The sequence below is a fragment of the Homarus americanus genome, unplaced genomic scaffold, assembly GCF_018991925.1.
Source record: "Homarus americanus isolate GMGI-L3 unplaced genomic scaffold, GMGI_Hamer_2.0 scaffold41366, whole genome shotgun sequence".
NCBI lineage: Eukaryota > Metazoa > Arthropoda > Malacostraca > Decapoda > Nephropidae > Homarus > Homarus americanus.
Window position 1 is genome coordinate 7,615,839 of NW_024723541.1, and position 14,349 is coordinate 7,630,187.

The 14,349-nt window shown below is 33.6% G+C and overlaps 2 protein-coding genes across 3 annotated transcripts in view; one reads left to right on the top strand and one right to left on the bottom strand.

Moving 5' to 3' along the window:
* The window catches only part of LOC121863619 (WD repeat-containing protein 81-like), a 63,137-nt gene extending 61,416 nt beyond the window's left edge, over positions 1–1,721 (top strand). For both annotated transcript variants that reach the window (XM_042362362.1, XM_042362361.1), the window contains one exon: positions 202–1,721. In XM_042362362.1, coding sequence (XP_042218296.1) covers positions 202–433 — 232 coding nt within the window. In that variant the 3' untranslated portion in view covers positions 434–1,721. The remainder of the gene's footprint in view (positions 1–201) is intronic.
* A 9,050-nt stretch (positions 1,722–10,771) lies between these two features.
* Positions 10,772–14,337, bottom strand: LOC121863620. Its single transcript, XM_042362363.1, has 2 exons — positions 13,792–14,337; positions 10,772–11,735 (listed from the first exon to the last, which is right to left on the bottom strand). The coding sequence occupies exons 1-2, from the start codon at positions 14,335–14,337 to the stop codon at positions 11,193–11,195; spliced, it is 1,089 nt and encodes a 362-aa protein (XP_042218297.1). The 3' UTR covers positions 10,772–11,192.
* Between the last annotated feature and the right edge of the window lie 12 nt (positions 14,338–14,349).

A 14,349-nucleotide genomic window follows, 5' to 3' on the forward strand; every position in this document is an offset into this window, starting at 1 on the left:
GATGGCACCAAACATATGCTCTGTATAGCTCTTGTAAGTTTGCTTCTTGCTGTACTGTACCTCCTTTCATCACTAATTCTGGTGCCTCAGCATTTCCACCAACCATGAATATCTGAGTATTTTAAAAGAAAAGATAACATATGCATGATGAAAATTTAAATTCTTTTGAAATGCATTTACATTCTTACTTTTTTCCTGTAGGGGTCCAACTGAACCAGTCCATTTGATATGTCTCTATGGAGATGAAGTGATTACTGGTACTACTGCCAACCGCATTGGTGTCCACACATCTGTGTCCCCAACAGCATCTTTCTCATCAACAAGACTAAGGTCAGACACATTCCGAGGTGTTTTAACAACAATGGCTGTTTTACCACTTAATCGGTTGCTTCTTTTAGGAGCTGATAATGGAACTATAAGACTACTTTGCTGAAATACAAACTTTTAAATGAAACTAACATGAAAAGAATTTCCCATCATCACATCACATAAAGAAGTGAGACTCCTTAAATGAAAATTAATGATCATATTAATAATTTCCGACTAGCATATCATATCAATCTTACAAGAAGTGAGAGACTCAGACCACAAAGTCCATCCCATAATAATAAACTTAGTGTTACGGTGAATATATAACTGGAAACTTATGAAAGGAAACACAGTGTTTTGAGTTTACGTTTACAAATATCTTTGCACTGCATTTACAGTTCTGTAACATTGACCTATACTTTCTTTCTCATATCTTTACTCAACTACCACTTCTGTGTGAGTTGGATTAATGGAGACAGAAACCTCAAAGAAAGAAAGAGATAATTATTAGGGGGGAGGTGAGAGATAATGATGGGGAGGGGTTGAGAGATAATTATAGAGGGAGGTGAGAGATAATTATAGGGGAGAGGAGGTGAGAGAATTATAGAGGGAGGTGAGAGATAATGATGGGGGGAGGGGTTGAGTGATAAGTGAAGATATCAACAGGAATGGGCTAAAACAACAAATAAAAACCACAGGAAAGGGAAAATGATAATTGAATGAATCAAGACAAGTGTAGAGAGTAAGAAGAAAGGGCCAATATTCACACATAATTGTTACCTGAACTTTGATATTCACAATTTGATTATTACTCGTAACTTTGGATGCATATATCACTCTCTGCTTCTGTTGGCATTATTACAGGTCACTGTTAATCTCAAACACATGAAGTTAGTTTGATTTATATAGTAATCTTTCTTATCTCAGTTTTAGTCATTTATAATTTTAGTTTATTTCAATGTTTGGTTCTCTGTTGAACCATCCATTGTGTTACTGAGCTGTAGCTTTATGCACCTAAGTCTATTCATTTTATTTCCTGAACTGTACTGTCACTGATATTCATGTACAGGTACAAAGCTGTCTTGAGTAATTCAATGACACACTTCTCTTTTAATATATATTTTTATGTTTGTATTTCACTTAGTTTATTGATTTAATGAAATTAATAATTAGTATATATATTTTATTCACGTTCAAAACAATGAACACACAGAATAGGTAGGAGAGGCTTAAGTTAGTACAGGTATCTACAGTATCAGGCTTAGAGGCCATAATGTATTTGGATATGCAACATACCTGTTTTAGCAAAATATTTACAACCTACATATCACAACCATTTTCAAATGTTCATAATTAGCTTTAGTCACCTTTTCAATACCTATCCGGTACCTTTTATATATATATATATATATATATATATATATATATATATATATATATATATATATATATATATATATATATATATATATATATATATATATATATATATATATATATATATATATATATATATATATATATATATATATATATATATATATATATATATATATATATATATATATGTGTATATATATATATATATATATATATATATATATATATATATATATGTATATATATATATATATATATATATATATATATATATATATATATATATATATATATATATATATATATATATATATATATATATATATATATATATATATATATATATACACACACATATATATATATATATATATATACACACACACACACACAAACTTCATGTTTTCTACTGTTTCATGCAATTTGCATTTGTGACCTGATAGGCAAGAATGGTTAGGGTGTCCTAGGGCACTGATGTAGTGTTTGGCCAACTGAGGTACACCACAGTAAGCAACACCCACCAACCCGACCTGGCCATGGGACTGATTCCGTGTGTCTTAGGTCAAGGATCTAAGAGTGCTAACAGTTGATCTATTGTGTGTATCACTAACTAGGCTGTAATATTAAACCTTAAAGATATTCCCATTTTTATTGTAAGGTAAAAAGCAGCTGCTGAATTTTATCCTAGTCTAAAACGTTTGGGATTTTAAACCATAGACACATTACAAATTTCAACTGGTATCTGTTCTTTCAAGAAAAGTTACAAGATTAAGACATCCAACTACAAGACCAATGAATCTTAAATGTGGGAGGAAAATGTCACAACTTTTTGCATGTTATTGAAATATTGGATGATATTTACAGTATTTTCAATGTGGATTGTTGTAAAATGTGAACGATTACAGTGTAACAGAATGAATGGTTATTGTAAATGCAATTTTTACCACAAAAAATTCTGCATACAATACTCAATAAATTATAAATCTGCAGAAAATTTTATATAATAATAAACAAAGCAGATGTTAAAGAAAATATTGCTTTGCTATAATTTTTAATGATCTACTATGGTCATTATTGTTTTTATTACTGTTATTATTATTCCTAAGACTGTTTAGTGATGTTCTTGTGATTATTTCTATTTACTTTGTACATGTATCTGTATGTGTGTACAGTAAGTGTGATGCAACTGGGGTAATCCAGATATTGGGATTTGTTGGAGAATGGGAGTCCCATGGCAGAATACGTAAGAATGACTGAATGACAGCAAGTGAAGGGAAAATTATGTACGTATACTGTACACAGTTGCTCTTGTTATGACAATCCTGCATTAACATGTTACCTGCATATTAGTTCACTGGTGTAACGAGTATGGTACTTCATGTTGTGTGTTTGTACACCAGTGGCCACCCTGGATTCAGTAGAAGGGTGAAAAAATTGCTAGACGAGGCTGTATTTATTGTTGTGTGATGTGTTGATCCACCGGTGAGACACTACTTTTACCGCGTCATGGCCATCCTTAATCCAGAGACATTCCAATCACCTCCTTTCACTATGATGCTTCGAGGCATACTCCAGTACTCAGAAATGCAAGGGGAGGGGGCTTTTGCCATAATGCTAGAAAGTACAGTAATAGAAAACTAATAGAACAGTTGAGATAGTGATAATTATAGTTGGACCAACCTTATGATTACAGCTGCTCAGAAGTTAAAACAGTCTCAGCTCTCCTAGGATAGTCTTAAAGTTGCATCGTGTGTCCTAATAACATAAAGTACGTACACTGTATTTCATGCATAATCGTACAGGTAATAAAGTACCGTTAGGTTCCTTTTTTTCTGTTCTTTCGTAAATACTGTATAGGCACTAGGAGGAAGTAGAGTTTCATAGATAAATGTACATTTGTCAACACTAAGTGATTTAAAAATGATACAAATTTTTATGATGCTGAAATGTATTGAAAATATACGAAATAATGTATGGGTTAATAATGATGATTATATATGCTGCCAATTTGGTTAATGAACTGATAATCATGTGTGGACCTGACCTGCCATTGTGAAAAGAGGAGAATCCAAACTAGTAAGATTTTTCTATATTTTGATTTAGATGTACAGTACATACAGTCCCCCCCAAAAAGTATTACCCATGGGGTCGATGTTATTCAAGGTTTTCTGAGCAATGTTATTCAACCTGTTTCTGAACAGTTGGTAGTTCTACATCCATGACCCTTGAGTATGAATGATTATACAGTATACCTTTTCAAATGATACATACATTAATATACCTTTATGGATTTCTTGTTATATTGAAGTATCTAGTATGCCATACAAGGATGACTGCCTACCTCCCCATCTTTAGCTGTTTCTGATGTGGTAACCAGGCATACCAACTTATGGTGATGCACTGTGGTTCATATCAAAGCATTTTGTCTCGCATTTCGAATTGTAATGCCGGAAAATGTAACGATACTTTTGGGGGAGGACTGTACACCCACCAAAAAAAGTCTTGTCAGTCATCTCTCCTATCCTTGAACCCTGTGAATCTTGTCTCTGTGAATCCAAAACAACACACACAATGAAAACTACAGTATGTGTATTATTTCTGAGGGAATATACAAGGGTTCCTTTTGTAAAACATTAATAGATAGGAGTGTGTCTGACTTTAGAATTAAGTACTATGGGGAATCTTAATTCCTTCAGTCAATTTATACTCGGTTTCAGACAAGAAAATTAAAATTCATTGCAGATATTTGCTTTGTTGTTTTGAAAAGTGGAGTAAAAAACTGCAGAACACGTGTGCTAATACAACAGCTAGAGAGAACAAATAATAGAACATGAGGAGAGTGATAATCTCTTAACTGTGCCCACTGTGTACCAGTACTGTAGTGGAGTGCAGCTTACAAGAATGAGAAAACTATTCTTCCCAAGGAACACTGTCAATATTGCCACATTTACTTGTGCTGTTATTAAGCCCTCACATTCCTGCACCTCTTATGTGGTAAATTGATGTGTTATGTAGTTATAGAGATGAGGAAAGCAAAGCATTCCTCATTGTCAAGTGTTAAAGTTTACCAAAGATTAGGGTATTTTATTTGTAAACCAATTTTATTTTGGACCTATTGTTTTTTTTGCTTTACAGTTTAGATCTGTTTTATGCATTAGTTTTTATATATTACATTTTATTTACTTACATGTACTTATCATAGTATTTATGTGTTTCTTAGCAATGTTCAGAGTTTATGAAGAAAAAGTTAGGCTATATTTGTAACTGCAATTTTGCCCGTACATGTATTTCAAGAAGAGGATCTTGCAGTATGTTTGACTTGGTTCAATGTAAGACTCTGTTTGAGTCATTTATGCTGCCTACTCATAAAAAACAAAAACATAATTGAAGTCTGTTTTTGATCATAGCAATTTAATTTTGCTTTTGTCCATTATACATTGCTTTTAAAGCCAATGTCATATGATTGTAGCCTTGTTCATAACCCTGAAGATATTAGTTTATATTATGTGAAAGGAATGAATAATGGGGGGTTTTAATATTGAAGTGACTGACTTATGTGATGGCAGGGCTGGTTTAACTTGCCCCTGGTACATAATGTTGATTTATCAGATAATCACTAAACATATCTGTACTTACTTTGTCACTCAGAGTTGCTGTACAATCATTTATCATGTTTGTTTAATGTTTTAGAATATTTAAGCTACAGATCACTAGCCTCTTCAAATCACTTTGGGCCTTCTACCTAGCATTATGAAAACCCAGTTATTATTAATGTAAAATATTTGTTTGATGCATATACTGTATGATCTCACAACCACAATTACCTCGATCCTGGCATGACGTGTAGGGAGGTCGGCTTTGAGAGGAACAACTTATTTATTTCAGCAGTATTGTCACCCATCCATACTCAAATGCATCATGGTAAATGAATACCCATTTTTATTGGCATATAAAGCTCATGTTTACTGGCATCTAAGACAATAACTGTGATAATATACTCAAAGTTTAAAATCTCATGTTTTTTATCAGCAAGTTGTAGGAGTATTCTACACATCATGTACCAGATATGGTTATCTGTCCTTTCATATACATACCCATACACTGTGTATATATACATACAGTATATTTGGTCATATAAAAGACATCATCTACTGTCAAACCAAAAATGTAGTTTTGTATATTGTATATCATACAAGTTTATTAATTTGCCAGTCATCAGAAGACTTCAGAAAATTTAAGCAAGTTGCTTAAACAGAAGTATAAAAAAAAATCATAGTAAATTAGATGAATAGTATGTCCTTTAGGTAGCAAAAACAATAGAAATCTAATAAATACATGTATGAGAAAATAAAATGTTTTATGTAAAGATTATGAAAACCGGAGTTCAAATTAAGTATAACTGAAAAATAACAGAGTATATTTATAAACTCCTGATAGAAAGTGTAGATTTTTCATGTACTGTACTAGACAAGATACCACAGTCAGTCATCTGTAATTGAAATGTATTAATATATGTATGCAAGGTTTATGAGTGGCAGCTGGGGAGAAATGAAAGATTGTAGTAATGTACTGTAATGAAATTAAGATATATGTCCAGGTGTAAATATATGTATATAATATTAATAGATTGATATAAAAAAACAGTACTTAGTTATATTTAGTGACACATTTCTGTTAATCGTTTTCTTTATACTGTATAGGATTGTATGTCAAGAAAAAATATTTTGATAAGGAATTAATCCACTTCTTTTTGTGTGCTTATTCCAGTTTTTGCATTACAGGTGGTGATATTTTGTCATACATTCCATGCAGTAGTCACAGGTCACACTAACATGAAAGTATCACCAGTGTATTGTGTTATCAGGTGCTGTCTTAGAGCAGATATACAGTGGGTATATGTTTTTCAAGAGTACTTTCAAGGTACATAAATGATATTTGAAAACTTTGAAACCCTCCTAATTGTTTTACAATTTGCAGAAACTCAAACATGTATCCACAGAAACATTAGTTAAAAGCCTTATTACACATAAAAACTTAGTAACATATATGTAGGTAAGTTGATTAAGATTTGATTATTTCTATACTTATTTTATATTTTTGTGATGTAAAATAATGGATGTAATGTAGGTCTTTGTATAGAAGAAGTTTTAATAATTAAATTTTGGCTATTAAAAGTATTAACAAAACTATCTTTTCTATTTCAATTTATTATGTTTTATTTTAAATGTTACTTCATATTCCATTAATGAAAACAATTCTCTTTCTTAGTCATCACCATTTTCTGGCCATTTTCCATGCATGCAAGGGTTAGCAATGATACCTGTGAGCAGCTTTCCATGCTGCGTGGTGGTCAATTGCAGCCTCTTGTCAGGTTTTTATCATTGATGTCATTTTACAATCTTTCCCTTTGTCATTCTTGGCCTACCCCCTGTCTTTCCTCTCCTCCACAATTAAACTCCTGCATCTCTTGACCTAATTAATTATTGTTCTCTCCATATTACTGAATCATCAGTTCTCAATACCCAACTGCCCTCTTATCTCTGAACAGGATTTCCCATTTCTTAATATCGAGTTACACATCCACCCTGACCATTGTCATTTCATCTCGCTGAAGTCTAAGTATGTCATCCTTCTTAACTGCTGTACAACATCACACTTCTCACACAAGTTAGATAGAAACTTTTCTTTCAAGGGAAGAGAAGCTCCTCTCACCACCATTGAAGGCAACAGCTCCCTAAAGTTATTCTAGCTACTTCTGACTCTTGCAACAGAGATAGTTTAGAAAATTGCCATCAAGTAATCATGGCTAACCCATACATGGGTGGAAAATGGCTATAAAATGATGGTGGTGGTGATAAGGATACATAAAAAATACTGAAAATTTAAATATAAATTTGTAAAATTTTATTAAATACAGTTACATTAAGTTCTAGATACAGCAATGTGTGTCACATTGTTTCTTTGTTAAGGAAATTGCATTAAAATACCTTTAAGTTCTCTCTATTGCAGAATTGTTTTAGTAATAATAGAACCAAGAAAATGTAATGAAGGTACACACACAAGTTAACCTCACTGGCAACACTTTAGGCATTAGGCTGGCTGAAAGGCAGAGTGGGGGAGGCATCAGCCAGTCAGTGCAATGTTCCAAGAACTGTAAAGGTTTAATTTAATGATGCATATCTGTTAAAAACAATCCTAAATATCATGCAAAGGATTCCTTATTCTTCATAAACAATGAATCACTTCACCTTGGGACTGAATATGATTATTTCATTTTGCTTCCATTTGCATAGACTTTGTCTAAATTCTTTTGGCAAGTTGATATGTTGTTTATAAGTAAAGAAATAACCAATACTGTGTAGTTTTTGTAAAAAAAAAATAATAATTTTACTTAATTGTTGTATACAACTAAACTGAAACAATTATATAAAGGTTGCCCCTCGTGTTTGAGGATGGCCAGCCCTAGGGCCACCCAAGTGTGAATTTGTTTAAGGTGTAGAAGCCATCGTCAACACAACAACCACACCCTTAGTTAATGAGTTGCCTGACCCAGTGTCAAGAATAATCCGAGAAGACCGGACAACTCGCCAACTGCACTGGCTAACCATTACCCAAGAATACGATCCGCAAATCGATTAACATCCACGTTCCCAATTACTGCTGGGTAGACAGAGTCAAATGAAGTAAAGAAACTTGCCTATAATTTCAACCTGCCCGGGAATCAAACCCGGGTTCACTCGAGGCAAGCATGCTGACCATTACACAACAGGTCGCCATACTGAAACAATTACTACAGTATTATCTTGGGAACCTCTATGTAGAAATGCTTTAAATTTTCACAGAGGATTTCTTACACATAGTACCGTATTTCCAATCCAAGTTTGGTTAAAACTTTTCACCAAATGTTGTGATTATTACATTCATAGCTCTTGGGAAAGTATGCATTCCTATGTGTGTGGGACAATAGGGTTGATATGAAGTTTGTACAATGTGGGTTAACAGTAAAGTAAACTGTACAGTATACAAAGAATAGTTATATACAGTACAGTACAACATAAAAATATGTGGAACACGGAAGACCTGGCCATTGCTACATTTTTAATTTTTTGGATTTCTGAGAATAGGAAGCCTTCCTCCAACGCGCATTTTTCCAGCACAAATTCATGTTTACCTATACGCACAAAAATAAATGCGACCAATTAATTACCAAACGCGGAAAATTGGAGTATGCGTGGTGCTGTGTGCGAGCTGTCGTACTGTCTATAAGATCCGCAGCTCTTCTGTGCCTTCCTATTAAATTTAGTTTCAGTTTAGGTAAATCTTTTCATTTCGTGTACAGTACTGTACAGTATATATTTTTATATATCATATGTGAATGTCTTTGTTTGATTTTACGGGTAGTATTATACATTTTTAGCTCATATGCAATACAGTACTGTATAGGGAGAGCATTACAATTATGGGTACAGTACTGCATATAAAAACATCTACAAAATTTGATAGTTTGTGCAGCGGTTTTCCCTTATCCCCATTAACCTCATAGGATGTTAAGCTTGTCCAACGTGGATTTCCCTAACATGCCATTTTCGAGAAATCTAACCCCTGGGTTGAAGGCGGGTTTACTGTATACTGAAATTCTTTTTTTTTTAAATCTGATTGATTGTGCAGCAAGTAAGATATTGTAAGCAAATTCCTAAAGGGCTAAGATGACTTCTCAAATTGAGTGTTGACAGAGCTTTAACAAAAGCAGGAACTGTGGGTGGGAAACAGGTGCATAAAGTACTCCTCATTTTGCCTTTTAGAGGGAAGTACTTGGATTTCCAATGCTGTATTTTTTGGTTGTACTGTACAGTATGTACTGTATCAAGGTTGACAACATTATAAGTAAAGAAAAAGATTAAACCTTTTACAGATTTGACAAAAATGTAATTAAACTAAATAAATTAACTTTCTTCATAATACACTACAATAAAGTTATCTTCTTAGTGATAAGGTTTAAATGAGGCTTCGACAAAGTAGGTTTAATGATATGCAACTGAAATACTGTACAGTACAGGCAGTCCACAAGTTATGAATGGGATCCCGATATATTTTATCACAATAATCTGTAACTAAAATCCCATATTTTACATCACTTTATTTACATTATACAGTATTACCCCGCTTTACACAGTTTCTCATTTACGTGGTACCTTGCCAGAACCGGACTTTCACTTTACGCGGTGCATCTACTCATATACGAGGTGAAGTATAATTTTTTTTTATTTTAGCTCATAAAATTCATACAAATTACCCGGCCAGAATATAATTTACATTGCTGGAATTCTTACAATATGATGATCATTTTGAATATAAACATCATGGATTTTGCATTAGACATACAAATTTTAGATCTAATGTAATAATTTGGTTTACACAAAGCAAATATTTTATCGTTTGTGCAAAATATATGAAGTTTACATTCAAAATATTCCCTGACCTGCAAGGAATCTAGAAATGTCAATTATATTATCCTAACTTTAGTCTGAGGTATTATTTATTACTAAAAATGTAAATATACTATTTTCTCCCAATCTCTTCTCTGGTAGGGAGGGAAGGTGGGGGGTGGGGGGGTAGGAAGGGAGGGAGGGCAGAGGTGGGGTATTTTGATTGACAGATAGTGTCCTTGAAGAATATTTCTTTGTTTATTTACTGAAGATATTTGTTTTGGCTCATAAAATTCATACAAATTACCCGGCCAGAATATAATTTACATTGCTGTAATTCTTACAATATGATGATCATTTTGAATATAAACATCATGGATTTTGCATAAGACATACAAATTTTAGATCTAATGTAATAATTTGGTTTACACAAAGCTAATATTTTATCTTTTGGGCAAAATATATGAAGTTTACATTCAAAATATTCCCTGACCTGCAAGGGATCCAGAAATGTCAATTATATTATCCTAACTTAGTCTGAGGTATTATTTATTACTATACTTCTACGTTAAAATCTAGTGTTTTCACCCAAACATTTCTCAGAGAGGTAGGAGCTAGTGAGCTGGGAAGAGGGGGGTGGGGGGGATTTGAGTCCATTATTTGAATGGACATTAACCTGGCGACTGTATTTCTCTTAAATATTAATTGTGTGAGCATACCATCATAAAATTTAGATGTTATTTTTACTACAACATAGGTATTGTGTCGGAAAAAGTGGAGTTTGGCCAGTCTCTATTGGAATTAATCCCATATGTTCTGTTGTTCACTTTACACGGTTTTCACTTTCCGCGGTACCCTGTGGGTTCAATTGACAGCGTAAATCAAGGTACTACTGTATACTTATATGTTAGATAAGGGATATTAATATTGTTTTGTATGGGCAGGATTGTGCTTTAACCTATGGAATTAACAATATTCCGACTTACAAACAGGGTCCAGGAATTTAACCCATTTATAACTTAGGAAATGGCTGTACAGTACAGTATATTGAAAATAATTTGCAAATTCCAGAATTACCTAAGTTTCCAAATTTTTCCAGAGACTATGAAATTCCTCTGCAAATCTATTTACTAATTGTGGGTCATTGGTAATAACGACATTTTCATAATTATTTGTAACTGCTGCCCAAGTCCAGTTAAATGAGCCAGTCATTAGCACACCCTCAAAATTCTCATTATGGTGGTCATTTTTTGGTACTGATATCATAGATTTGATAAAGTTTGAGAATTCATAAAAGAATCTTGATATTTCAATCCTTTTCCACAAATCTGAAACCCTAGAATGCACAGTGGATTTGGTATCACTCTTATGATTAATCCAATCTTTACCTTGAACTTCATGCTGTTTGCTATAAATTCTGTCCACTTGTACAAACTTACCATCATAATGAGGTTTCTGGAGGTGTTCTGGGGCATCCACTATGGCAAATTTATGGTGCATTAGTAGGGCAGGGTTGCTGAATCGGAACATTATATTGTGCTTGAGAAGGATACTGGCAGAACTTGTACTATACTCTTCCATTGTCCCTCCTAAGAGCACACGAACTCTTACACCACGAAGCTGAGGGAGAGAATGTGTTAAAACTTCAACAGTGCAGAGAAATAATGCTCAGAGACAAATTATATCCAAGATAAAGAGCTCAATAAGTCCCCATCTTTCTACAAGTTGAGTAAAAAAACTGGAATCTTTTTTTCTTTTCATTTTACAGCCATCAGAATGCATCCCCCGAGATTAGCCCACCCGGGCACGTCACTGACCTACATATCATAAATGTAATAATTATTCATCGTAAGTAAAATTTATAATAAAAAGTAAAATAAAATAATAATAACAATACAGGTAATAATAATAACACTGAAATAATAATAATAATAAAGAACGATAAAAAAAAAAAAAAAAAAAAAAAATCAAAGTGAGAAATGCTATATGTATGTTGTTGTTAAGTAAGATAAACAAAATTGAGACCCTGCAATTGTGTGTAAATGGGGCAGAAAGTCAGATCAGCAACCTGGGACTTGGTCACAATTTTTGTGATGCCATATGGCAGCAGGGTCTACCATTATACAACACATTATGCTTCCAATATCTTCCCAGGCGGTAGTACCTCCCTGTTTGGTAGCTGCCTACTACCTTAAATATGAATGTGCTTAAATCAGACTGTTCAATTTACTTATTCATTTACTGACATTAAATGATAAGGAAACTTTATGGGACTACCTGTATCAACAATATATCCTTAAAGTGACTTGATGGCTTGAAGAGTTGACTTGAATCAACCACATTTAAATACTGTATGGACTTCAATATATAATATGATAATCACAGGTGAATCATGTCTGCAAGTTCAAATTTCACATAATAAAACAAATACAGTGTACTGTACAGGCATCCCTGCGTTACAGAATCCCTGGTTACGGAATTTCACCCTTCCACCATTTTTTAATTACGGCCAAAAATTCAGGGTACAGAAAAAATCTAGCCGTTACGGAATTTTCATTAATTTTTAAAATTAAATAGAAAATTACGATTTTTTTACCCACATTTTTCCCAAAATTGTAAACAAGTATTTTGTGTGGATCCTCAGAGGTACCCGTAGTCACAAGGCAGTTGGAAGGCCACTCACCCTGCCAGTCGCCAGCAACCACCACAACAATGGCGCTGCTCAATTAGAATTCTTTCCCCAGTTAGTGTTATGTGTGTGTGTGTGTGTGTTCAGGACTGTATTCACCCTTACGGAATTATGGTTATTTGATCAAGATTTTCAAAAGAAAAAAATTGCAATATAGAACAAATAATTTCACCATAATTATAAAATTCATTTTGTGTGGATTCTGGCTCAGCTCTCCAACTAGTAGCAGCCACAACAACAATGGCACTGCTCAGTTTGAATTCTTTCCCCAGTTTGTGTTCAGTTATGTGTCTGTGTTACTGTATACCCTTATTCAAGATGAGTGGAAAAAGAACATTAAGTTCAAGTGAAAGCAGTGGTGATAAAAGATTCCATAAAGGAATTGTGTTGGACTATAAACTTGATGTTTTAATGAGGTAACCCCCAGTAACTCCAATCACACCACCTCACCTCACCACTTGCAGCAGCACTCAACATCATTTCTGGTAAGTAAAATTTTAGTGTTTTGTTCATTTATTATCATGTTACATCATGAATGACTCATTGTATGTGGTTAAAACTGTCTAATTTCATAAATATATGTGCTTGTGTTACGTTTTTGGGCCTCAAAATATTTCCATAGGAATGCATTTCAACTTATATAATGGAAGTCAATGGGAAAAATGGTTTCGTTACGGAATTTTGCGTTGCGGAAAGATTTTCAGGAACGGAACCCTTCCATAACCCAGGGGATGCCTGTATATAAATGAAAATGATAATACCCTATAAACAGAGTGGACCAAGCAGATTATTACCAAACATCATCATCACACTCACTCCTTCCATCACACATTTTTCCCATACAGTACCTGTACAGTACAGTATACTGTACCGGTATTGTACTATCTGTTCACTGTGTTGTCCTACTTCATCACCAATTTCTTATTCCACCATTTTAACTCAATCAACATTTTTATTTGTGTAACTTACACTGTGATGGTCACTAACCTTTGCTCTTACAATGGCAGAAACTAAATCCTTGCATGTCAGAATGTAGAGACACACTTCTAAAGATCTCTTGGCTGAGTCCAATACATTGATCATATAGATTAGTGATGTACTCCTCCTTAGCCTTGTTGATTGTTTGAACAGTTCCTGATTGTCTAGTCTTGCTGTAGCTCGAATCCTAACGACAGGATCATAATCACTGGATCGGAAATTTCTTAACTGATCATTATGTAACGAGACTGCTCCTTTCTGTTGGCCAGTGATGTTCCCAGTCTGAACGTCATCTCCCTCTAAATTCTTATACCCATCCTTATTATTGTACTGACCATCAAAGGTAGTACTTGATACAATACCTTTGTCAGGAAAAAATATTACCCTGCTAAAAGGTTTTGTATTTCCAGTCATCATATATAAATTACCATCAACAATTTTTTTACAGTTCTTTAAATCTATCGCATAATTATAAATATGCTTAAGCCACCTGAAGATCAGTTCACTACCGACCACAATAGAGAGTCCTAATACAGGATATTTAAAGGAAGACATTTCATTAATAGG